The sequence below is a fragment of the Rattus norvegicus genome, chromosome 19 (genome assembly GCF_021556685.1).
Source record: "Rattus norvegicus strain SHRSP/BbbUtx chromosome 19, alternate assembly SHRSP_T2T, whole genome shotgun sequence".
In the NCBI taxonomy this organism is placed as follows: domain Eukaryota; kingdom Metazoa; phylum Chordata; class Mammalia; order Rodentia; family Muridae; genus Rattus; species Rattus norvegicus.
The window spans coordinates 50,501,901-50,528,214 of NC_141552.1; the positions used below are offsets into that span (position 1 = coordinate 50,501,901).

Genomic DNA, 26,314 nt, shown 5'->3' on the forward strand with positions numbered 1-26,314 from the left:
TTTTTTTTTTTTTATCTTGAAAGCTCAGTGTGCCCAGGGCTGGGGATATAGCTCATGTTAGTGTCCCCTTAGCATCTTAGGCAAGAGGTCCTGGCTTCTATCTCAGCACTGGGGTGATACCTGTATGTATATATACATGTGTTGCCTGGTGTCTAAGAAGTCCAGAAGGGGGGATGCTATAAATTGTGAGCCACCATGTGGATGCTAGGAATGGAACCCGGGTCCTTTGCAAGAACAGCCAGTGCTCTAAACTGCTAAGTCATCTCTCCCTGGCTGAATACTTCGAATTGTCAGAGAGTGATGATAAGGGACTCAGTGCTAGTTACTGGGATTCACAGAAATATGTGTGATAGTGACAATGATAGTGACAATACTGATGTGAAGGTGACTGTGCCAGAGCTCTGGATTTGGTAATGGGATAACATGCTTATAGCTTGCCTTGACAGTTCCACTTTATATAGTTTCCCTCTGTTAGCATAAGGAAGGCAACTTCCACACCCTGTGTATCCCTCATCCTTATTAATACCACATTCAAATAGCATGTGGGAGAATCCAAGTTAAGGAGGGGGAAAAGTAACTTAGTACCCGCTCTTTGCAATTAGGAATTGGTAGCTCACAGCCTCTAGCATGTCCTGATTTTGTAGTTAGGAGAAAGAAGAGTAAGAGTCCTCTTACAGCGTAATTGGTGTACTTTGGGCCTTTTAAAACTATATGTATGTAAGGTTGTGTTTTTGGTAACTTATAGATACCTTGTGTCTTAATATGCTGACATATGAGATTGAATGAGCAAAGTGAAACACAGTCAAAACCACAAAAGTACAAAGAATAGCCAAGGGCTGGTGGGATGGCTCAGTGAGTAAACAGGCTCTCTGCAAGCCTCATGCCCTGGGCTTGATCCCTGGAACCCATGTATAGGTAGAAGGAGAGAACTGACTCCCAAAGTTGTCCTCTGACTACATGCATGCCTCACTGGGCCTCTAAGTACATACATGAGCACACACACACACACACACACACACACGAGGATGGGGAGAGCATCAAAGTTCCCTCAAAAATCAGTTGCTGTGGATCTCTTTCGTTTTGGGAAAGCGGTGCAGTCTGTTCAGAGTGCGACTAGAAGGCGCCTAGCTTTAGTGCTCTTCTGCTTTGGTCAATCCAAGCAAAGACTGACGAGCTCTTTCCTTTTTGGTGGCATAAACAAGGATCCTGAGATCAGCCAGCCTGTTTTCTGTGAATCTCAGTGACTATAACTGTTAACAAAAGTTATAGGTGTTTTCCCTTAAAAAAAAAAAAAATTACAGGCTGGAGAGATGGCTCAGGGGTTAGGAGCTCTTACTGCTCTTCCAGAGGTCCTGAGTTCAATTCCCAGCAACCACATGGTGGCTCACAACCATCTGTAATGGGATCCGATGCCCTTTTCTTGTGTGTCTGAAGACAGCTACAGTGTACTCGCATATATTAAATAAATAAAATCTTTAGATATGTGCCCTGTCCCAGTGCGCGGGTCTGTGGAGAGCCGGGTGCGAGAGGCGGCGGCGCGAGGGGGACCGAGCCGAGCGGGCATTGGAGTCGGCTGGGAGACAGTGGGTCTGTGAGACACCGAACCGAGGGGCCGTGGCCACGAGCGCCGCTGACAAGCGATGGGGAAGAAACAGAAAAACAAGAGCGAAGACAGTACCAAGGATGATACTGACTTGGGCGCCTTGGCTGCGGAAATAGAAGGAGCTGGTGCTGCCAAGGAGCAGGAGCCTCAGAAGGGAAAGGGGAAGAAGAAAAAGGAGAAAAAGAAGCAAGACTTTGATGAGAACGACATTCTGAGAGAGCTGGAGGAGTTGTCTCTGGAAGCCCAAGGCATCGGAGCTGACAGAGATGCCGCTACAGTCAAGCCTACAGAAAACAATGAAGAAGAATCTGCCTCAAAACAAGATAAAAAGAAGAAAGGACAAAAAGGCAAGAAAACAAGTTTTGATGAGAATGATAGTGAAGAATTGGAAGATAAAGATTCAAAATCAAAAAAGCCTGCCAGACCTAACTCAGAGGTGCTCCTCTCTGGGAGTGAGGATGCAGATGATCCTAATAAACTTTCTAAAAAAGGTAAAAAAGCCCAGAAATCAACTAAAAAACGGGATGGGTCGGAAGAGGATGAAGACAATAGCAAAAGAAGTAAAGAACGTTCGAGAGTAAACTCCTCAGGTGAAAGTGGTGGTGAGTCTGATGAATTTTTGCAGTCCAGAAAAGGACAGAAAAAAAATCAGAAGAACAAGTCAGTTCCTACCATAGACAGTGGGAATGAGGACGATGACTCTTCCTTCAAAATTAAGACGGTGGCCCAGAAGAAGGCAGAAAAGAAAGAGCGTGAGAGGAAAAAGAGAGAAGAGGAGAAAGCAAAGTTGCGAAAGGTGAAAGAGAAAGAAGAGCTAGAGAAGGGCAGGAAGGAGCAGAGTAAGCAGAGGGAGCCTCAGAAGAGACCGGACGAGGAGGTGTTGGTGCTCAGAGGGACTCCTGATGCAGGTGCTGCCTCAGAAGAGAAAGGAGACATTGCTGCAACTCTGGAAGATGACAATGAAGGAGACAAAAAGAAAAAAGATAAGAAGAAAAAGAAAACAGAAAAAGATGATAAAGAAAAAGAGAAGAAGAAAGGCCCAAGCAAATCCACTGTTAAAGCTATCCAGGAAGCTTTGGCTAAGCTCAGAGAGGAGGAGGAGAGACAGAAGAGAGAGGAGGAGGAAAGGATTAAGCGGCTTGAAGAACTAGAAGCCAAACGAAAAGAAGAGGAACGATTAGAACAAGAAAAAAGAGAAAGGAAAAAGCAAAAAGAAAAAGAAAGAAAAGAACGGTTAAAAAAAGAAGGAAAACTGTTAACTAAGTCCCAGAGAGAAGCCAGAGCCAGAGCTGAAGTGACCCTGAGACACCTCCAAGCGCAGGGTGTTGAAGTGCCATCAAAAGACTCGTTGCCAAAGAAGAGGCCAGTGTATGAAGATAAGAAGAAGAAGAAAACACCACAGCAGCTGGAGAGTAAAGAAGCACTTGAGACTGTGGAAGTCAGTGCCCCTGTGGAAGTTGTGGACCAAGGAGTACCAGAAAAGGAGGAGACACCGCCTTCTGTTGACGCAGAGGAAGACGAAGAAACTGAAGATGCTGGGCTCGATGACTGGGAAGCTATGGCCAGTGATGAGGAGAGAGAAAAAGGAAATATGATTCACATAGAAGTAGAAGAAAACCCTGAGGAAGAGGAGGAGGAAGAAGAGGATGAAGATGAAGAAGACAGTGAAGATGAGGAAGACGAAGGGGACAGTGAGGGCAGCGATGGGGACGAGGAGGATTACAAGCTATCGGACGAGAAGGACTTGGGGAAAGCTGGAGACACGAAGCCCAACAAAGACGCCAGCTCAGACTCCGAGTATGACTCTGATGACGATCGGACTAAAGAAGAGCGGGCGTACGACAAAGCAAAACGGAGAATTGAGAAACGACGACTTGAACATGGTAAAAATGTAAATACAGAAAAGCTAAGAGCCCCTATCATCTGTGTGCTTGGACATGTAGACACAGGGAAGACAAAAATTCTAGATAAGCTCCGCCACACTCATGTACAAGATGGTGAAGCAGGTGGCATCACACAGCAGATTGGTGCCACAAATGTTCCTCTCGAAGCTATTAATGAACAAACTAAAATGATTAAAAATTTTGACAGAGAGAATGTCCGCATTCCAGGGATGCTGATTATTGACACTCCTGGACATGAGTCTTTCAGTAACCTGAGAAACAGAGGAAGCTCTCTCTGTGATATTGCCATTTTAGTTGTTGACATTATGCATGGTTTAGAGCCCCAGACAATTGAATCAATCAACATTCTCAAATCCAAAAAATGTCCCTTTATTGTTGCACTTAATAAGATTGACAGGTTATATGATTGGAAGAAGAGTCCTGATTCGGATGTGGCTGTTACTTTAAAAAAGCAGAAGAAGAATACAAAGGATGAGTTTGAGGAGCGTGCAAAGGCCATTATTGTAGAATTTGCACAACAGGGTTTAAATACTGCTTTGTTTTATGAGAATAAAGATCCCCGCACTTTTGTGTCCCTGGTACCGACCTCTGCACACACTGGTGATGGCATGGGAAGCCTCATCTACCTTCTTGTGGAATTAACTCAAACTATGTTGAGCAAGAGGCTTGCTCACTGTGAGGAGCTGAGAGCACAAGTCATGGAGGTTAAAGCTCTCCCAGGAATGGGCACCACAATAGATGTCATATTGATTAATGGACGTTTGAAGGAAGGGGACACAATCATTGTTCCTGGAGTAGAAGGGCCCATTGTCACTCAGATTCGAGGCCTCCTTTTACCTCCTCCTATGAAGGAATTACGCGTGAAGAACCAATATGAAAAGCATAAAGAAGTGGAAGCAGCCCAGGGAGTGAAGATTCTTGGAAAAGACCTTGAGAAAACGCTGGCTGGTTTACCTCTCCTAGTGGCCTATAAGGACGACGAAATCCCAGTTCTCAAAGATGAATTGATCCATGAGTTAAAGCAGACGCTGAATGCTATCAAATTGGAAGAAAAAGGAGTCTATGTTCAGGCATCTACACTGGGCTCTTTGGAAGCTCTTCTTGAATTTCTGAAAACATCAGAGGTGCCATATGCGGGAATTAACATTGGCCCAGTCCACAAGAAGGATGTTATGAAGGCTTCGGTGATGCTGGAACATGATCCGCAGTATGCAGTAATTTTGGCCTTTGATGTAAGAATCGAACGGGATGCGCAAGAGATGGCTGATAGTTTGGGAGTTAGAATCTTTAGTGCAGAAATTATTTATCATTTATTTGATGCCTTTACAAAATACAGACAAGACTACAAGAAACAAAAACAAGAAGAATTTAAGCACATAGCAGTATTTCCCTGCAAGATGAAGATTCTCCCTCAGTACATTTTCAATTCTCGAGATCCAGTAGTAATAGGGGTCACTGTGGAGGCTGGTCAAGTGAAACAAGGAACACCTATGTGTGTTCCAAGCAAAAATTTTGTTGACATTGGGATAGTAACAAGCATTGAAATAAACCACAAGCAGGTGGATGTTGCAAAAAAAGGACAAGAGGTCTGTGTCAAAATAGAACCTATCCCTGGGGAATCTCCAAAAATGTTTGGGAGACACTTCGAAGCTACAGACATTCTTGTCAGCAAGATCAGCCGGCAGTCCATCGATGCACTCAAAGACTGGTTCAGAGACGAAATGCAGAAGAGTGACTGGCAGCTTATTGTGGAGCTGAAGAAAGTATTTGAAATCATCTAACTTTCCCACATGGGACAGAATTTGGAGTAAATGTAATATTATGTTGTGATATTACCAACAGAACAGACATTTGGACGCTGATGGACTTAGGTGTATAAAATGTTTTCCATGAGAAACCAAGCAACTTACACTGGTTTGACAGTGGTCAGTTCCCCGCCCCACAGTCCAGCGTGCCTGCACTCACCTGCCCTTCCTCTAAGACTTGGCTGCTGTTTTAAAGTTTGCCCTTCCTCAAATTTGGATTTTTATTACAAATCTAAATCTTTCAATTTTATACTGATTAAATCAGTCCTGCAGTATTTGATTAACTAAAAAAAAAAAAAATAAATAAAATCTTTAAAAAAAATTACAGGGCTGAAGAGAGGATGGCTCAGTAGTTAAGAGCACTGGCTACTCTTACAGAGGATCCAGGTTCAATTCCCAGCACTTACATGGGAGCTCCCAACCATCACTAGCTCCAGTGCCAGGGCATCTGATGCTCTATTTTTAATTCTGTGGCATGCACATGGTGCAAAGACATACATATAGACGCAATACTCATGTACATTAAAAAAAAAAAGAGGGGGGCTGAAGAGATGGCTCAGGGCACTGACTGCTTTTTCAGAGGTCGTGAGTTCAAATCCCAGCAACCACGTGGCTCACAACCATCTGGAATGGGATCTGATGCCCTCTTCTGGTGTGTCTGAAGACAGTGACAGTGTCCTCACATAAAATAACTAAATATTTCTTTAAAAAATTATATATATATAAAAAGGAGTTAGACTATACGTGTGTGTGTGTGTGTGTACATATATATATATATATATATATATATATATATATATATATATATATATATAGTCCCCTAGGCTGTGTAGCCAAGGACAACATTGAACTTTTTATTCTCTTACCTCCACTTTCCAAGGGCTGGGACCGCACCTCCATGCCTGATTTGAGGATAGCGGCTCTTAACAGCAGTGATCTCAGGCTGTTGTATAGCTCAGTGGGAGAGCACTTGTGTGGACGGACGGGCCTGCATCTGTTTTCTAGCACTGATAATACCATAGCTCTGGGTGTTATTTTTATACCTAAAAAATTCCCTTTATGGTAATCACTTAATTCCATCGACTACTCAGGCAGGTATTTTTGTTTGTTTGGGTTCCCCACCCCCCTCCAGTTGTCTTAGAAGAGTTTTATTTTTTTGAAACAGTCTAGCATGGCCCAATCTGACCCCAAACCTGTTGTGTACCCAAGGATGCACTTGATGCTTCTGCTAGCTCCTTAATGTGCTGCTACTCTTGGCTGTGTTTTAAAGATAAGGTCTGGCTTTTAGCTCAGGTTAGCCTCAAGCTCAGCATCATCCTGCTGCGGCCTCCTAAGTGCTGGGATTACAGATGCTCACCACCATGCCTTGCTGGCTGACAAGTGTGTCTTCTGCACTTGGCTTATTTGAATCAGAATGTGGACAAGATGCCATGTCTGCTAAACATCTTTATCCCCAGGCTCTCTCCTTTCACTCCTTTTAATTTGTTGAATTTGTTGCTGAATGCCTGAATGGTCAGGCAGTTTATCTGATCAGTTTCCCACATTCTGGATCTGGCTGCTGTATCCCTGAAGTAGTTCAGTGTGTCCATCTGTCCCTTGTTTCTGCAAGCTTATGAGTGAACACACTGGGTCACTCCAGGCTGATGTCTTTGTTTTCTGTGTGGCTGTTTGGTTGACATCCCTGCTGGCTAGTGGAAGGCTCTCCTGCAATGTCCTTGCTTTCCCTCAGATCCTAGAAGCCACCCTATTTCTGTCTGTCCACTTCTATAAAGGAGTGTCACAAGATTTTTGTGACTGGTTGGGACTTCAAACAGTAGACCATGGTCATGTGTGACAAGTACGTTTGCTGAAGCTGACTTGAGCTCATGCCTTTGGCTTTTTTAGTAGAACTGATGTCTCTTGCCAGGAAAGTATTTTTATTATTATATGTTTCATTTTGCCCTAATTGAATCTGACTTCTGCCAACCCATGTTCTCAATTAGCCCCTGATCGCAGTCCCTGCTTTTTCTCTAAAGCTTGGATTTCTGAAGACTGCAGCCTTGTGGATATGCTTTTAGGGGTCTTTCCCATCGAGTATCAGAGGGAGAGGGAGAGGGAGAGGGAGAGGGAGAGGGAGGGAGAGAGGGAGAGAGAGAATGTGTGTGTGAGAGAGATGTGTGTGTGTGTGTGTGTGAGAGAGAGAGAGAGTGAGTGTGAGAGAGATGTGTGTGTGTGTGTGTGTGTGTGTGCGCGAGAGAGAGAGAGAGAGAGAGAGAGAGAGAGAGAGAGAGAGAGAGAGAGAGAGAGAGAGAGACTGCATTCTTAGGAAACAGTAATGGCAGAGCCTTTCTAGTGAGCTTTATCTTACTTCAGCCTCGTTTCCCTGCAGTGAGTCACTTCTTAGCACATAGCCATTCCCCGGGGCCCTGTCTTGTGTAAAGAAAATGCCCAGGGCTTCACAAGGTTCTAACACATTGCTCACAGTGGCCTCTTGCTCTGACCTGCTTCAACCACCCTAGCTTCCCTGCCCCTTCCCAGATAAGCCAGGTGACTTTGGACTTGTTTCTTCCTCTGCCCTGACAGGATTCCTACGTGCTCTCCCCAACAGCCTCTCAATCTTTACTCACCTTAGTAATGAGGTTCTCCACCCCACAGCTTTCCCCACTTAGTTCCTTCCATCCTCCTTTCTTGTTTGACTTTTTTCTCTTACTATATTTGCCAGTGTCCTTTTTGTTGTTTTGTTTGTACGAGACAGGGTCTCACTTTGTAGCCCTTGCTAGCTTGGGATTTACTATGTAGACCAGGCTGGCCTTAAACTCACAGAGATCCTCTGCCTCCAGAGTGCTGAGATTAAAGGTGTGTGCTACCCTCTTCTTTTGTGTTTGTTTGAGATAGACTGCCAATGAACTAATGTAGCCAAGGCTGATCCTTTGAACTCCTGATCCTTTTTTCTTTAGTGCTTGGATTATGTGTATGTGCCACCAAGCTGTATGCTATTAGGTTTTTAAAAACCTTGCTTATCTGGCCTGGGGAGGTGACTTGGTTAAAGCACTTGCTTTGCAAGTGTGAATACTTAAGGGGCAGTGGTGACACATACCTTTAATCCTAGTACTTGAGAGGCAGAGGCAGCCGGATCTCTGAGTTCAAGGCCAGCCTGGTCTATAGAGTGAGTTCTAGGACAGCCAAGGCCCCATAGAGACACCTCCCCACCCCCCACCCCGTCTCAAAAAAACAAAACCCAAACCAAAACAAAACAAAAAAAGCAAGGTGGTCGTGGCGGCTCCTAGCTGCCAAAGGCAGAGAGAAGCAAAAGGGTTGATTCCTAGTGCAAATTGGTTAGTGGATCTAGTGATTGGTAAACTCTGGGTTTGATTAAGAGATCCTGCCTCCATGAATGGTTAGAAGAGTACACATAGATGATTGCTATATCAATCTCAGGAGTCAGTACACATGAACATAGATATGCAAAACATGCATACACGCATGTACACCAAGACTTCACATATGAAAAGAACTTGCTTATTTTCTGCTTCTTCACAGAGCAAACCTTTTTCTTGTTCTCATAAGTCATAGTAAACCATGTAAACCATGTAAACTGTGGGACCCAGACAGAGCAGAACCTGTGAGGCCAAGGACAGTGTGTTTCTGCTAATCTCAGCCTGGTTACAGAAATTGCCCTGGACAGTGAGGGGCTTCTCTTTTCTGTTTCTTTTCCCCTCCTTCCCTCCCTTCCTTCCTTCTTTCCTTCCTTCCTTCCTCCTTCCTCCTTCCTTCCTTCCTTCCTTCCTTCTTCCTTCCTTCCCCTTGCTCATTTCCTTCCTCTCTCTTTCCTGATAGGGATTGAACCCAGTCCTTATGGGTGCTAAGGATGTGTTTTGCCACTGAGGGGTGTGTGTGTGTGTGTGTGTGTGTGTGTGTGTGTGTGTGTGTGTGTGTGTGTGTGTGTGTGTTGGGAGTGGGAGAACAGGATTGCCATGGGTCATGTATAGGTCAAAGGACAACTTTTAGGAGTCAGTTCTTTTTTCTACCATGTGAGTCCTGGGGATTGAACTCAGTCATCAGGCTTGGTGACAAGTACCTTTTCCCACTGAGCCATCTTGCCAGCTCTTCATATGTTTCTTGATTTTTTTTCTCCTTTTAAAAATGTTATTTTACATATAAGGATGTTTTGCCTGCATATGTGTTTGCACATGTGCATGCCTGGTGCCTAAGGAACTAGAAGACAGCATTGCATGCCTCGGACCTGGAGTTACAGACGATGTGAGCTGCCACGCGGGGGCTGGGACTCAAATCCAGATCCTCTACAGGAATAAAGAGTACTTCTACCACAGAGCCATCTCTCCAGCTTCTTTTTTTCCTACTGTAGTCCAGGTTGACCTGGAACTCACTGTGCCGACCGACCATGCGGCCTTGAACTCAAGTCAATCCTCCTGCCTTAACCTCCAGAGTGAACTAGTCCCAATTAGATTTTGATTATTAGGCACTGCCTCCCAAAGTAGAAGGACTGGCTGGAAGAAAGGGCCTTTGTAGAGTCATGAGTGTGGCTGTGAGGAAACCAGAGGGCCTAGAGGTGAGGAGCTGAGGCTGCTATTAATAATTCCAGTATATGCTTTTCAGCCACACTCGAGCCTTACAGTCTGTGTATGCTCCAGTCTATCACTCAGTTAGCTAATGATTTTTCTAGCCCCATTATACGTTGAAAGTCTCCCTGCTCATGGTTGGTTTTTTTTTTTTTTAAAGAAAATAATAGGGTGTACTGTTCTTACCACTTTAAGTTTTTAATAGCTTTGCCAATTAAAAAAAAAAAAACTTTTCCAACTGTTCATTATGAAATTCACAAATGCATGGACTCAGAAGGGGAAAGAGTCACCCAGCACCTGACACCACAGTGACATGTCACCACATGTGCTTCATCTTCTCCGTTTGTGCACTGTGCATGCGTGTGGTGCATTTGTGTGCGATGTGCCTGTACAATGCTTATGTGGATGTGTGGGTGGAAGCCAGAGGAGGATATCAGTGTTCTGCTCCATCAGTTCCTACCTTATTCCTCTGGGACAGAGGTCACTGATCTAGAGCTAGGCTGGTGGCCAGCAAACCTTAGTCATCCACTTGTATCCAGCCTTGGCAGTGCTGAGCTGACAGGCATGCAGCCATTTCAGGGTCTTGAAAGTTTTCTTCTTTTAATGTTATTATTGTTATTTCTGTTTATGTGTTTGGGTGTTTTGTGTGGATGTAAGTGCCTGATGCCCTTGGAGGCCAGAAGAAGGTGTTGGAACCACTGGAATTGGAGTTATAGACAGTAGTGAGCTGGCATGAAGGTGCTGAGAATTGAATTCAGGGCCTCTGTAAGAGCAGCCAGTGCTCCTAAACCACTAAGCCCATACATCTGTTGTTTTTGTGGGTGTGGGGAATCCTACTCAGGTCCTCATGCTTGTACAGAAGATGCTCTTACCTGCTCAGCTGTCTCCCAGCTTTTGTGTGCATTTCTTTGTCTGAATTATTTAAAGGAAATTTGAAGTTATTAGGACTTTTTTTTTCTGGAAAATTACAGTGTATTCTCCTGTAAAACCACTTGAGACTTCCTGCAGATATCTCCCAGTCTATCACACATCTCCCAATTGTGTTCTTATAGGAGCTGGCCATGGAGGCTCCCGCCTAGCCTTGGCTTGTCTGTATGCTCTTGGTTCCCTTGTAATTGCTGTATGGCTTGGAAGGTTTTGAGGAGTTTTCTGCTGTAGTCTATAGAAGTCCTAGAAAATGCTCTAGTAGCTACAAGAAAGTTAATCATGGGCTAGGCTAGGGGAAAGCTCCCCATTTTAACCTTTAGACTTGAAAGTTAAGGTGGGCAGTAAAAATGGCAGCTTAGGAACTTCCTAGGTACCACACCAGTCTTTACAAGTGTTCCCCACAGAATGTGTAATGACTCCTCTGTTTTGTCACAGAGGGAACCAGTGCTGAAGTTAAGTAACTTGTGACTTACAGAGTCAGTCCTTTGGCAGCAGCATTGAGATTGAGTCCAGAATGCATGACCACCCTGCCTGCCCAGCCCCCTCTGCTGCCTGTTGGAGATACTTAAGACAACCACATAGAAAACAGCAAACCCCCCAACAAACCAAAGCACATCCATGTATCATTTCATGGTTCCCTTCCCTTCCCTTCCCTTCCCTTCCCTTCCCTTCCCTTCCCTTCCCTTCCCTTCCCTTCCCTTCCCTTCCCTTCCCTTCCCTTCCCTTTCCTTTTCTGGTTTTTTTAAGACAGGGTTTCTTTGTTCTGGAACTTGTTCTTCAGGTGTTTCTTAACTTGGAGATCTGCCTGCCTCTGCCTTCTCAGTGCTGGGATTAATGTGTGTGCCATCATGCCTGGCTTACCTCATAGTTTGAGTGGGTCAGGATTTAGAAGTGTCATGGTCAGGGATGTCTCCTACATCTTGGGCTGTTGTCACTGCAAGGTCTCCACTGAGGCTGGGTGGTCTCCCAGGTGCTATACTCACGGTCCTGAAATAGTACTGGTCAGAGACTTTTATTCCCTCTACCCCTTGGCTCACAGAGTTTCTAAATTCCCACTGCTAGTTTATAGAAACTTTATTTTATAGAGAATGAGACTAACCAAAAATAGAAACCCAGTACAGGGCAAAGAGATTAAGGGGAGGGAGAGGTGCTTTCGGGGGCCTGGAAGTCCAAAGGTCACTGTTCTGTCTTACTTCAGAGACCCTGGAATTGCTTGTGTTTTTGGTTAGGCTCTATGAGTATTTTCTTTGTATGTATTTTGGCACACAGAAGAGGTTATTGAATCCCATGGGACTGCAGTCATAGAAGATTGCAAGCTGCCATGTGGTTGCTGGGAATTGAACCCAGGGCCTGTGGAGATCTGCCAGGGCTCTGAACTACTGAGCCAGTCACATTCCCTGAAACTGGAGTTGGAGAAGGTTATGAGTTGTCGTGTAGGTGCTAGGAACTGAGCCCAGATCCTCTATATGGGCAGCCAGTGCTCTTAACCTATGAGCATCTCTCCAACCTCATGTTTGTTTTTCTTTTAACTATGTGCATGTGTTTATATCTGGTGTGGGTGTTGGTTGCCCTTGGAGACCAGGAGAGGGCATCAGATCCCCTAAAGCTAGAGCTTATAGTGGTTTGAGTGGCCTGATGTGACTGGTAGGAGAACTCGGGTTCTGTGTACAAGCAGTACATCTCCCAACTGCTGAACTCTCTCCAGCCCTTCTGTTAGGTTAGTAAAAGCTGTCTGTCTTAGATTAGAAGCTGGCTTTTATTTTTCTCCTTACTGGGGAAGAGAAGGATCCCCAGAGAGTGTTCAAATTTACTTTAGTGTTTGTGGAAATTTTTTATCCATGGACTACCTTGATTGAGAGTGGTCATTCTCAACCTGTGGGTTGTGTCCTCTGGAGGGGTGGGGGAGAAGGGTTTGAATGACCCTTTCACAGGGGTCACCTAAGACAATCAGAAAACAGATATTTGTATCACAGTTCGTAACTAGCAAAATTATAGTTATGAAGTAGTAATGAAAATAATTTTATGGTCGGGGTCACCACAAGAGGAACTGATTAAAGAATTGTATTAGGCAGGTTGAGAACCATTGAATGCTTATAATAATTAACTATCACTGACACATGAAGTGGAGTGCAGGGTTGGGTGCAGGGCAGGTGAGGAAGGAGATTCTAGCATGAGACTAGATCCTTCCCAAACCTGTGGATGTCTGCTGCTGCTTCTCTCTTTGTAATTATTGGATGACCGACCTTATGGAGGGAGGTTCCAGTGAAGAGAACTAGTGTTCATTGTAGATAATTTCCTGATTGGAGGCTATGAGTGTACCCAGAGTCAGGGCAGCTAGGACTGGTGTGTGCAGGGTGTTTCTTGCTTTGTTCATCCTATGTGTAGCAGGGTATAGCTTGACCCCAGTTTTTTCTATGCCCTATCAGTAGCCTTGTTACTTTGAAAGCACATAAATCAATAATGTAAAGATGTTGTAGCTAGTGTCTTGTGTAAAGCGTCTTGAGAAACTGGGTTTCCACCTGCACAACATGCAGATCCTTACAATTCAGCACATTCCACTCCACTCTGCTTTTTCTTTCACAGGACACACTGGAAAGGGCAGGGAAGCCCTGCCGGGGAAGCAGAGTGGGTGAAATAGAGGCCTCTAATTTAAAGAACCCTAATTTGTGCATTGACTTAATCTGTCTGTGTTGCATTTTGTATCCAACAGTGGAGAACACGCAACTGACCCTGAACCTGCAGACAGAGAACAAAGGCAGCGTTGTCTCAGGAGGAGAGCTGACAATTTTCCTGGATGGGCCAACTGTTGATCTGGGCAGTGTGCCTAATGGCAGTGCAGTGACAGACGGTGAGTACCGCCCTGCTCCCCAGGCTGTGCCAGGATAGAGTGGGTGGGAGCAATGCTAGGGGCTTGGTTCTCTGCTACGAGTGCGCGTGTCCAGGTTAGAGACTCTTTAGCAGCCCTGCTTTAGTGCCAGCCCTGCTTCCTCTTAGTCTCTAAGATCAAAACATGCCATGGTTCTCAAGGCCCAAGATAAATGTCAAAGTTCTGTGTGTGATTGTTTGGATTGAAGACAGAGAAAAGCGTCTTTTCACCTCCTATGAGCCTTGAAAATAAACCTTTAACAAGTGTGATTCTAGTTAAATCCTCTGGGGAGCTTGAGTGTGCCCTTAAGAGATTGAGTTGGCTGGGTAGGACCTGTGTATCTTTGTGGAGACATAAACTAGCAAAAAGGGACAAGCTGAAGCAGAGGATAGTGCCCCCTGCTCGGATCTGAGGGTTTGGAGTGTTGCGAGTTTGTTCCATTTGATCTAGTCTGAAATTAGTCACTTCTGGATCTAGCAGGAAATTATTTCATGGAGTCTGAGGTCTGAAATGGGTTGTTTCTCTCTCCTTTTTCTCATTAAATGTTTTGTTAGGTGTGACGTAAGGTGGAACTTCTTAGGCTAAACACACTTTCTGTAGCATTAGGGGTGATGTATGAGCTCTTAATTCAAAGGCAAGGTGCAGTTTCAGAGGTTGGAGAGAACTTAGCTGTTTAGAACTTTCCGCTCTGATCTGGAGAGATGGCCCAGTAGTTAGAGCACTGGTTGTTCTTGTTGAGAACCTGGGTTTGGTTCCCAGCATCCGCATGGCACTTATAACCATCTACAACTCCAGTTCCAGGAAATCCAACACCTTTTCCTTCCCTCCACCACATTAGGCACACACATGGTGCACAGGTATATGTGCAGGCAAGTAAATAAATAAATCTCTCTCCCCCCACACCCCCAAAAAGCTCCTGTACTAGGCTTTGCTTCCACTAGAGTATTTTTGGTATGTCTTTTTTGTTTTGTGGGTTTTTTTTTTTTTTTTTTTGGTTCTTTTTTTTTCGGAGCTGGGGACCGAACCCAGGGCCTTGCGCTTCCTAGGCAAGTGCTTTACCACTGAGCTAAATCCCCAACCCCTGTTTTTTTTTAAAGATTGAGTTTCTCAGTATAATAGCTTTGGCTGTCTTCTTTCTTCAAAACTTTTGTTATTTCATAAAAAAAATTGTGTGTGGCAAATGTGTGGAGGTCAGGTCAGAGGACCACTTGTGACAACTGACTCTCTCTGAGGGATCTGGGAATTGGATTCATGTTGTCAGGGTTGGTGACGAGTGCTGTCACAGTGCAGCGCTATCTCTCTGGTGTGTGTGTGTGTGTTCACAGCACTGGTTACATAGGCTACCATATAAGCACGTCTGCTGTACCCAGGCTCTGTCTTCTCCATATCATTTCTAGTTCGTTCTCTTGGCTTTCAGACTTTCACTTTTACCTTTATGCTATACATATATACATAATTTTTAAAGATTTATTTTCATTTTTTTTGTGGTGTATAGGTGTGTATGCCACATATATGTGGGTGTTCCCTGAGTCCAGAAGGAAGGACTCTGGAGCTTGAATTACAGGTGGTTGTAAGCCACTTAATGTGGGTGCTGGGAATGGAACTCTTGTCCTCTGTAAGCAGCAATTGCTTTTAACCACTGAACTGTCTTGCCAGTTCCATATATGCATAATTTTTTTCTGGAGATAAGATCCTATTGTATAACTCAGGCTAGCCTTGAACTCACTGTCACCCCAGCTGCCTTACTATGATATCTTGTTTAAGCCTCTCCTAGCTGTTTGGAGGGCCTTTAGGTAAAGAGTGACATGATCTTCTTTGGCTTTACAAACTCTGTTTGCATCGTGAAAATTGTCCTCATCCCATGCATTCACTTGGCCACCATCTTAGAGAGTTCATCCGGTGGAAAAGGCAGGGCTGTGTATTAGCATCTGGGATGTTCTGGAATGTGTGGAGAAGAGACACTGTCTCCCAAGTTTGAGTTCCAACTGTGTGATCTCAGATGATAATCCCTATTCTTTGTACCAGTGGCTACAGCTGCCAGCGTGCCCTGTGCCATCACAGTGGGGTAACTCCTAAGATACAGAGGGAATTCTCTGCCTGGTAGGTAGCTCTCAGACAAGGACTAAGTTTCTCAGCACTTCTGTCCTTTCTTGTGATTGGTCCATTCTCCAGGATCACAACCACCTTCAAGAGAATCCAGTGGGACTGCTCTAGCTCCAGAGACCCGGCACCAGCCCCCCAGTACAAACTGCTTTGGTGGCAGATCCCGGTAAGTACCCCTTGTTGGTGAGACAAGGTCCTTGAAGTTAGGGAAAATATACTAGCTAGTGGCAAGGAACCATACGTTCAGAAACTTGGAAATTTCCCTTCACTGCTCCAGTCTGCTAAGGCGATCTGGAGGGAGCACAGCACTTGGATTCCTAGGGAGTCAGCTGTACACTGACAGTGACTGGGGCTGGTGGTCGGCCTTGGGGTAAGAGAGACCTGTTGAACAGACGGTGACCTGCCCGGCTATGGCAGTCACGATGCCTGGCGTACAGGCTTCTTTGGATGGAGGATTTTCTGACTGCATTTCTTTTTTGGGGGTGGCTGATGGTTCCTCCTTTAACATGTTGGATAAAATTTTCTATGCTGAGGGTCTGAGCTCATTCAAGCTTCTTATGCCTATTGTGGATGATGTAATTCTGCTTTAGTGCTCTAAACTCATTTCCATGGCAACTGAATTCCTAGGCAAGAGAATAGTTTTAAATGTAATGGAGAGATTGTAGAGGAGAAGGAGGGGAGGAGGAAGAGGATGTGTTTAGTGTTTATTACAATGTACAAAATCCCCAGACATTTTCAGGAAGAAAATCATATGAACGTAGTTATAAATATTATCTTTTTACAGTGGGCAAATTGTTGTTAGAAATCTTCCCACGCAAGTCCCAGAGGGTACAGAATAATGCTTTGGGAATAGAGTTGTGTTCTAGCTAGTATCCACAGCACCTGACAGATTCCCTTGAGAGCAGAAGGCAGCTTCTGAATTGGTTTGTTTATGGCTTTAAGGCGGCCAGAACTTACTGACTGCAAGAGCAAGTGGACATTTGCCCTTTGGGATCCTGGTTTGGCTAGAAACTGAGATCTGTTTCCCCGTTCTCATTTCTCTTGAGCGTGTACAAAAGGCTCGCCTCACACTGAATACCTATCACGTTTTCTGTGACTTGCTATATGAGGTGACTTGTGGGAGGTAATACATACTTAGGTCCTGCAGGACTAGGACCTGTGATGTGCTTGGCAAATATCGCATCAACCAAAGAATAATCCAGAGTTGTAGGGAACAGAATCTCTTCCGTGGTAACTAGCTCAAGCAGGGACACCTCAGCATCTTTCCCTTATAAAAAACGCTTTCTCTGCTTTAGTGCTTCCTAACTACTTTCTTGGTTTTCTTAGCTGGACTTGAAAACTTTGGGTCAAACATACTGACACCACTTAATCTGAGGCTCAAAGAATGACTCAATTAAGCATGAGCCTTGCAAACAAGAGGACTTGAGTTCAAACTCAGCACCTTCATAAAAATCCTGGGCGTGGTGTCACTTGTAGTCTCAGTGATGGTGGTGGTGGTGGAGGGCGAGTTGCAGCAGGAGGTCTGAGCGTGCTGACCAGTCAGCCCCGCCCACTGCACATATGAACATATCTACATCTTAAAAGAGAAGAGGTGTTTTATTAGATGCTGTGGTCTCTTTTTTCTTTCTTTTGGGAACTCATATCATAGACTGACATTGAACTCCTGATTCTTTTACCACTGAATTGTTGAAACTGTACACATGTGTTCACCACATCTGGATTAACATCTTTTAAATAAAAAATACATATTTATTTTCTTATCTATATGTTTTGTGTGTGTTGTATGAGTACCCAGTTCTCATTTGGAGGTCAGAGGATAATTTGCTGGAGCCCCAATGTATTAGTTCTGGGGATCCGACTCAGGTTACCAGGCTTGGTAACAAGGGTCTTATTTGCTGAGCCATCTCACCAAGCCCGACAAGTACCTTTTTTTTTTTTTTTCCCAAAGATTTATTTATTTGTTATCTATATGAGTATACTGTAGCTGTCTGCAGACATACCAGAAGAGGGCATCAGATCCCATTACAGATGGTTGTGAGCCACCATGTGGCTGTGGGATTTGAACTCAGGACCTCTGGAAGAGCAGTCAGTGCTCTTAACCACTGAGCCATCTCCCTAGCCCCGACAAGTACCTTTTTAATTGATACCTTTATAGATAAAAGTATAAAAATTGGTTGAGAAAAGTGGGATTCTATGACATGTACTTATATATGGTCCATGCTACTTTAGAAGGCTGAGGCAGGAGGATTACTAGAACCCTAAGTTTGAGGCCAGCCTGAGAAATATAGGGAGACTATGTTCCAATAAAAACAAAACAAAACAAAATGGATGGGAACAAATAATCTTGAAATCAAGAGAATTGTTGATTTTGGACAGAGGAGACAGGAATAATAATGAAAGGCTACAAAAGAATGGTGTCTAAGGCCATGCTTATGGTTTGTTAGCCTGTGTGGTAATTCCTGATGTTCCTCTTTTTTCTGTAAATATGTTTAACATTTTCTATGCTTAGGGGTATATTTCACAGTGTAATAACTAAATAAAAAGTGTCATCTGCCACCGTAAGGAGCCTGAACAGCAGGGAACCAGATTCTTGAGGACAGACTCCAGATTCTCAAAGGTTGTGTGATAGCTCCTATGTCTGTTCTGCCTGGTTTACATGTGTAATCAGGTAAAGTGGTTCTAGGGGATGCTCCTCGCTGGTCTCTTAGGACACCTGCTGTCTTACAACCTGAGAGTTCAGTGTGGGATTTAGGGTCCAGGTGAAAGCCTACCCCCTCCAGGTAGCATCCTTAATCTTGGTGGCTTGAGAGGGCTGGCCATCAGCCATTCCATGTTTGATTAAGTATGAGTTGACCCTTGGCTTGTGCCCGTTGGCATGCATTGTATATATATGCTGCCTTCCATGCCCTTGGAGGAGCTGGTATATGGTGTAGGCCTGAGGAGAGCATGTAAGGGCACTTCATGTATTGTTTCTGTTGCTGGAATGAGGCTGGTTTTGGAGACTTGTCAGCTCCCATGTCCTTGGTACTGTGCACCATCTTGGAGGGTCCCCTCCCTTTATAGTGAGTTCAGTCTTAGTGATGTGAGAGAGCTTCATGGAGCAGGCAGATATGTGCAAGAAAGGAAACTAGCATGGCAGGGGCAGTCTGAGCAGTGTGGACTAGGACCTTTTCCTTTGTCCACTGATCCTAGGAGCTAAGTAGAATGTGTGCAGAGGGAAGAGGAACCACGTAGAAGGGGTGACACCAGTGCTGGCAGTCTTTCTTAGGGTCTCCTAGAGATTAGACATGGTCGTGAAACTCCAGGCTGGAATAGGAAAGCCAAGGGTGTTTGGGCTCCTTTGTGATGTGCTGTTTCTGGATCACCTGTGATCCTCTTTTCTTTCTTCCCCTCTGTTGTGTGAGGTGAGTGGTGGGAGGGAACCCAGCCAGTTAACTGTCTATGTAGGGCCCTTTTCCCTTCCTAGCCCAACCTTATGGCCTCTGATGTGAACCTGGCTCCAGCCGGAACCTCTGGGAAGGTTCTATAGATAAGGAGATGAATCAGCAAAAAGGAAGTATATCCTTATTTACTTTTAGTTTCATAAAGTTGTTGGTTCTTTCCCCACAGTGTTAGGGATGGAATTAAGTGTTTTGCTCTAGGCAGATGCTGTGCTATTGGTCTATATGAACCCCAGACACTTTTTTTTTTTTTTTGATAGAGTCTTACTAAGTTGTCTAGATCGGCCTTCAGTTCACTCTTGTAGTCTGGGCTGACCTTGAACTTGTGATCCTCCTGCCTCAGCCTCCTGAATAGTTGGATTTACAGGCCTGTGTCACCAGGCCTGGTAGATAGAGCTTTACATTAGAAGGTCTCTACAAGGGACCTTGGTTAAGAAGCTGGATCTGTGGGCGCAGTTTATTTTCCTTGTCTCTATCAGTTTATTTTGAATATAGCAGATGTGAATGTTTTCAGATGCTGGGAGCTGAACCTAGAGCCTTGACCATGTCAGGCAGGCACTCTAGCAGTAAGCCATACTCTCCGCACTCCAGATGTGTTGTGCATGTGTGAGAGATGAAAATCCTAAGGCCCAGCTAACGTTAGTTTAAATCTGCATTTGAACATATTCTTCCCAGTGACATTCTTATTATGACCATTTTAGGACATCCTTGTAATGGTTTTCTGTTTCCCTCTGTGACCTTTCTTTTTTGTCCTGCTATGACGAAAACCTCTTAGATTTATTAGCTCCCTTGACTTGGCATTAGGAGCCCCCCCTCCCCCAAGACTGGAAAGAGTTGTATTCTGGGAAGTCTGTATAGCCCAGAGTCTCTGGTGAGCTCTGAATAGCTCATGGGCTGTGTCTGCAGACAGCAGATCCCAGAAAGGAAAGACAAATAAACTCAGCCGGGTGTGAGTCTGCTGGGAAGCCTTGGGAGGGACAAGGGAGAATGGGGGAGCAAGGCCGACAGGGAGAGAGGGACTCTGGGACCAGAGCCATTCTTTCAGTCATTGCTGGCTACTGCCACTCATTCTTCCATGGAGCTGACCAAAGCTGATTTGGAGATGTTACTCTGTCAGCCTGGAATGAAATAGAATTTAGTGACTTTATGCTTCCCTTAAAATCTGGCTATAGCCTCATGCTCGTTAGTGATGCTGTAAAGAGGAAAGAGATATGTGTAAATGCATTTCATCATTCGTGGTGACAGACATAGTCCCTGCTCCCAGGGAGCCTTTAGGCTGTCTTCTGAACTGTTGAGATCAAGGACAAGCATTCAGGGCATTTTCAGAAGTACTTATGGAAATCAGTACTTTCTAAATATGCCATTGACGCACTGATTATCTCTTAATAAAAGTGACATTGTACATTTACTTATTTCCTATCTGTTTATTTTATAGCTAGGTATTTGGCATTTCCTCTGTGGGATAGGAGGTGGTGTAGCCCAGAAAACTGAGTAGAACTAAGAGTAAGGAAAGCCAGGCTCACAGTAGTCATGGCCACAAAAAAGATGGAAAGGCACAATACCTGATACTAAGGACTGTGTAGCAAGACACTGGGCAACAACCACAAGTGTTGGTGTGTACACACTCAAGTGTTTATACACCAGCATACCCATAGTGTGCACACACCCAAGTGCTAGTGTATACACACCAGCACATAGACAAGAGTGGAGCATTTAAAGATACATTGAAAGATTTTGCTGATCTAGTGAAATGGGGGTCAGGGGTGTCCCTATAAGCAGAGTGTTCTGCATGGGCAAAGGTAGGAAAATAAGAGAGCTTGGCTTACTCAGGGACAGGAGTCCTTTGGTCATACTGCATGGGAGATGATTGCTGCAGCAGCCCTGATCCAGAGCCCTGATTCAAAGCCCTGATCCAGAGCCCTGATTCAAAACCCTGATCCAGAGCCCTGATTCAAAACCCTGATCCAGAGCCCTGATTCAGAGCCCTAATCCAGAGCCCTAATCCAAAACCCTGATCCAGAGCCCTAATCCAAAGCCCTAATCCAAAGCCCTAATCCAGAGCCCTAATCCAAAACCCTAATCCAAAGCCCCTGCTTTTGTCTGTTTCGTTTTTGTAAGAGTCATTTTAGGTTCACAGGAAAACAGAGCAGGAGCATAGAGTCCTTATGCCCCTCTGCAGCCCAGGATCAGCCTTTGTTTGAGGGGAGGCTGGCGGCACATTGATCTCCACTCAGAGGCCAGTGTTTGTGCTCTGGCTTGGTGGTGTTCATTCTGTGGGTTTTGACAGATTCATGGTGTGTGTCCACTGTTGCAGCCTCATGCAGGTAGCTTCTGCCCTGTGCTCATTTAGTCAGCCCTCCACCCTCTCTGACTCTGACACTGGTCTTTTAGTTTCTTTACATCGTTCCTTTCCTGGAATTTTATGCACTGTGGAGAAGTTTTCACACTAGTTTCATTGACTCAGAGTACAGTTGATTTCTATTGAATACCGAGTAGTATTCTAGTGTTCGCATCCAGCATGTTTTATTTTCTGTTCACTTACTGAAGTATACTTTAGTTGATCCTAAGTTTTGCTAACTATGAACAAAGCTGCGGTTAGCATTGACTTCTCAGCAGTGCAGCCTATATTACACAGAACTTTCCTGAAAGGGAAGCTGGGAGTCTTCCAGTCCCGGGGTGGGGGGGGAGTTACATGAGAATGTCTGGTACAGAACATTTAACACTAAAATCAGAAACCAATTGATAGGAGTTCTGTTCCTCAAAGAAATTTACACTTTCTTCCCTTAAGGCAGGGTCTCACTGTATAGCTCTGGCTGTCCTGAAATTCACTATGTAGACCAGTTAGCTCAAAGCTCTGCTTGCCTGCTCTCTGCCCCACAAGTGCTGGAATTAAAGGCACGTGCCACCACCTAGCTGACTCTTAATTCAGTCAGACTCTTAATTAGCCAGAATTAACCAAAACAAGCCTCCATGTGAAAACAGGCCACCCTGACTAAACAATAAACCTGGTTCAGGCCATCTGGACAGCATTGTTTCGACTGCTGGCTTCCTGTTCTAGAATCCATATGGGCTTCGTTTGTTTGTTTACATAAACAATGAGGATACCTGGTAGTTGTGGTACATGCCTTTATTCCCAGCACCTGGGAGGCAGAGGCATGCAGATCTCTGAGTTCCAGGTCAGCCTGGTCTACACAGAGAAACCTTTCTTAAAAAAAATCATCAACAACTAGACTTGAGCAATGGTAAAATAGAGACAAGACAAAACAAACAAACAAACAAAAAACTTCAGACTGCCCAGATGTAGTCATGGGGGAGACTGGAGGATGAGGAATAGAGGGGCTCTCAGACTCACAGGCCATGTTGTTGTCTACAGAGAAAGGAACCTCAGAGAAAGGGTGTGTGTGCCACATCTGCTGCAGTGTTGGCTTTGGTGCTGGGCGGGCTTGACTGAAGGAAAGTCGTCATCCTCACTGCAGAGACACAGGCACTGTATTCTTGGCATGCAGCAAGGCCGAGATAAATGTGGCCACAATTTAGAGTGCAGGACTGATAGTCCAGGACTCCTCGGCTCTAGGAATTTGTGGCTAAAGGGGAAAGATCTAGAGAGAGTCAGTGAGAAGAACGTGGGTCTCGGAGGAATGGCTCCTTAGTCAAAACATGGGCAGCTTGGTGTGTTTGGGAGGATGAGAGCAGAGCTGACTGCTAACGCTCTGAGCAGACATGGGTGGTAAGGCAAGCAGGCTGGAGTGCTTGTTCATGGCTGTGGCTTGGGATGGTGAGGTCATAATATTCCTTAAAAGTTCTGTTGGAGCTGCATAGCTCCCCGTAAAGTACCAGTTAATGGAGGTGGTAATTTGGGGTTTGGCTTAGTGACTGTCTTTGTGATAGCCAACTTAATAGCATAAAAGGAGTGACTCCTTTCAAATGCTAAAACAGTTCTGTATTTGAGGCCCTTTTCTCTCATTGTAATAGATAAAGATAGCCACAGAACTAAACCTAAATTTTATATCGTTTTATGGTTTCATGAGGTTATATACCTTATTAGAAATTTATCGAAGATACTGGTGTCAGCATTCTTTGTGCCTCTCATCTTTCTGTTTCCTTGTTATTACCTCTGGACTCTGCCTCTGGCATTCTGCATCATTACAGCTGCCCAAACCCTCCTTTGCCCCTGCAGGCTTAGTACGATCTATGCCTTGTCCTTTTCAGAGTCGCTCTGCACCCCACATTCTATGGGCGTCTCAGAGTCTTCCTTTTTATCCTTCTAATTTAATTCAACTTTATTATTTTAAATAACTGGTGGCATATGCCTGTGTATATCCAGTGCTTGGGAGGGTAAGACCAGCTTGAGTATCTAGCAAGACCTTGTCTTATTGCCTCACCTCAATAGTTTGTTTATGCAAAGAATTACAAATGTATTCCATAAAAGTGGAGCAAAATATTGAAATAGGCCATTCAAGAGCAAAATAGGGCATCTTTGAGCAAAAATTTTAGGAGACTTAGGGCTAGGGATTGAACATTGAAGGAATGGGTTGGGGAGAGTAATCAAGAGCATGTGTGTGTGTGTGTGTGTGTGTGTGTGTGGTGGGGGTGTGGTTGCTGGGGATGGAGCCCAGACCCTCAAGCTATCTACCACTGAGCTACATCCCCAGCCACTTCTTTCTCTTTAATGTTATCTAACCTGAGCAGCACTCACGACTCTGCAACTCCACTTCCAAGAGACGTGATTCCACTTGCATCACACTTGAGAAAGGCCACGTGGCAGAGAGGGGGGCAGTGGCAGTCACAGTAGTTACAACCCATCTGACAGACGACGCCTGTAAAACAGACACATTGGCTTGTAAATAAACTATAAACACATCTTCTAAAATTAGTTCTTTGTTTACAGTATATGATGTATACCTGCATAAGTTTATGTGCACCACAAGTGTGCAAATGGCTTGGATTTCCTGATACTGGGTTTGCAGGTAGTGTGCGTGCGATACTTGATGTGGGTGCTGGAAGCGGAACTAAGATCGCCAATGCTCTTAACTGCTGAGCTCTTTCTTCTGCTCCTAATTTTAAAAACTGTATAAGAAATCCTTCAGTTTAACGTTAGTGAAGCTGTCTGCCGCCAGCTGCTCATTGATCTGCTTGGCATTGTTTTTGTTTGTTTGTTTGTTTGTTTGTTTTTTACATTTATTTCTGTGTGTGCATGTGTGCGCATGTGTGCTTAGTTTCTTGTTCTACCATGTAGGCTCCAGGGATCAAACTGAGGTCCTCAGGCAAGGCAGCAGGCACCTTCACCTCCAGAGCTGTCTCACCAACCCTGCATGGCATTTATGCCCCCATCCAGTTAAGGTCGACCTTTTCAAAGGCTCTCTTTATGCTCTAGGTGCTATTTCTTATTAAAGCATTTACCTGATTTTAAAGCAAAAGAAACCTATCCATGACCATTTGTAGATTTGTACAGTCCATTGGCCTGTTTATGTTTCATGGGATTCTTGGTTTGTTTGGACTCATTTCCATTGCTATGCTTCATACAGTCTGTCTGTCTGTCCTGCCTGTTTGATTTTCTTGAACGTTTAGTGTAAGATAGATGCAGGAGTGTGAGGGAGTACCGCTGTAATACTAACTTTTAGGGGGCCAAACAGGAGGATAGTAAACCTGAAGAAACTCCAGTCTCTCGTTCATAGTGAGAACCCGTTTCAAATAAAAAAGAGGACTTTCTCAAAAGAAGCCCCCAAAACACACAGGAGCAGCAGAGAGTCTTAGTGAGTTGAAGGTGTTTTCACTCACTTGATAACCAGATGTCACATTCTGAGTCTGGCTGTGTGGAAAGGCGTGAACTGCAAGTGCTGATGCACTCCCTGTGAGCACATTTTGTTTGAGTTTTTGATGATTGACAGCATTTCTGTGCATTGGATCTACTTGGTGTCATTACAAGTGGCCTTTGAAGGTGAAATGTTTTTGTAACAAAGAGGAAAAAAGAAGTTAGTAAAGACCCAAAGTAGGGTATGGCACAAATATTTATTTTCGTTTCTCCTTTAAAATGAGAATGACGTGTGTGTGTGTGTGTGTGTGTGTGTGTGTGTGTATGTGTGTGTGTGTGTGTGTGTATGTATATATGTATGTGGAGGTCAGACAATTTGCAGAAGTCAGTTTTCTCCTTTCACCAATATGGGGTCCAGGGATTGAGCTGAAGCCATTGGGCTTTCAATTAAATCATAATCCTTTTTTTTACACTTAGAGATTGATGGACTAGAGAATCAGAAGGAATCTTTTCTTCTTCCTTAGTGTGTTGGTTTTCCTGCAGGAGGAGGTATGCAGGGAGAGTGGACTGAGCCTCTAGGCTGAGTGCCGTGGGCAGCGAGCGCCTCATTCGTCTTTGTGTCCCAGGTGGAGCTCGGGATGGTGCCCTGCTGCACGTAGCTGTGGCTCCCTCAGTGTTTGCTGAGCTGAAAGAGCCTTGTGTTTCTGTGCTTCGTTTGCCAGGACTTGAGGGTGGGTCTTGCCTACTGGTTTACATTCCTTTGCACCCTCACTCTGAGGTGTGAGAACACAGTACAGGAGCATGGGTGGAGGGGACTTTTTGTTTTTTAAGTTCCTTGGTCTTTTCCCAGACTTGAGTCCCTTTCATAAGTGTGGGGATCTTACAGCTTACTCCATTTCTCTTGTTTCATCTGGTGCCTTTCTCTCCATGCTTGATATTTTCCATATTGGACATTTTTCATAGACTCCTCTTTTCAGATCCTTGCAGCTTTTATAAGACTGATCCTAGACTCAGAGATGAGTTGTCAGGTAACCAAGTCTTGTTTCAGGGAAGAATGTGTAAAGGCAGCACTCTGAATCTACCAGAAAAGACTATTTCTAACCTTTGAAGAACAGTCAGGTCTCATATGTAGCTGTCCAAATTCTTGAGTGCTTATTGGATCTTGAAAGCATGCACTTCATAAAGCACCCGGTTGCTGCACTGCTGTCCCTTGGTGGTGGGCAGGGCATTCCAGAGAGATACCTACTACAGTAGACGAGGTCCCTGGGAACTCGGGGGCGATGGGTGGGGCACTGTGGGAACTGTACTAACGTTACTACACAGCTCTGTGTTGGAGACTTGGTACCTTAGCATCT

General features: G+C 44.6%; 1 protein-coding gene and 1 pseudogene across 2 annotated transcripts in view; both read left to right on the forward strand.

Moving 5' to 3' along the window:
* Nucleotides 1-26,314, forward strand: part of Wwp2 (WW domain containing E3 ubiquitin protein ligase 2) — a 125,849-nt gene that overhangs the window by 39,559 nt on the left and 59,976 nt on the right. For both annotated transcript variants that reach the window (XM_087594209.1, NM_001106184.1), the window contains exons 5-6: nucleotides 13,509-13,646; nucleotides 15,837-15,933. In XM_087594209.1, coding sequence (XP_087450335.1) covers nucleotides 13,509-13,646; nucleotides 15,837-15,933 — 235 coding nt within the window. The remainder of the gene's footprint in view (nucleotides 1-13,508; nucleotides 13,647-15,836; nucleotides 15,934-26,314) is intronic.
* Nucleotides 1,493-5,600, forward strand: Eif5b-ps1 (eukaryotic translation initiation factor 5B, pseudogene 1; annotated as a pseudogene).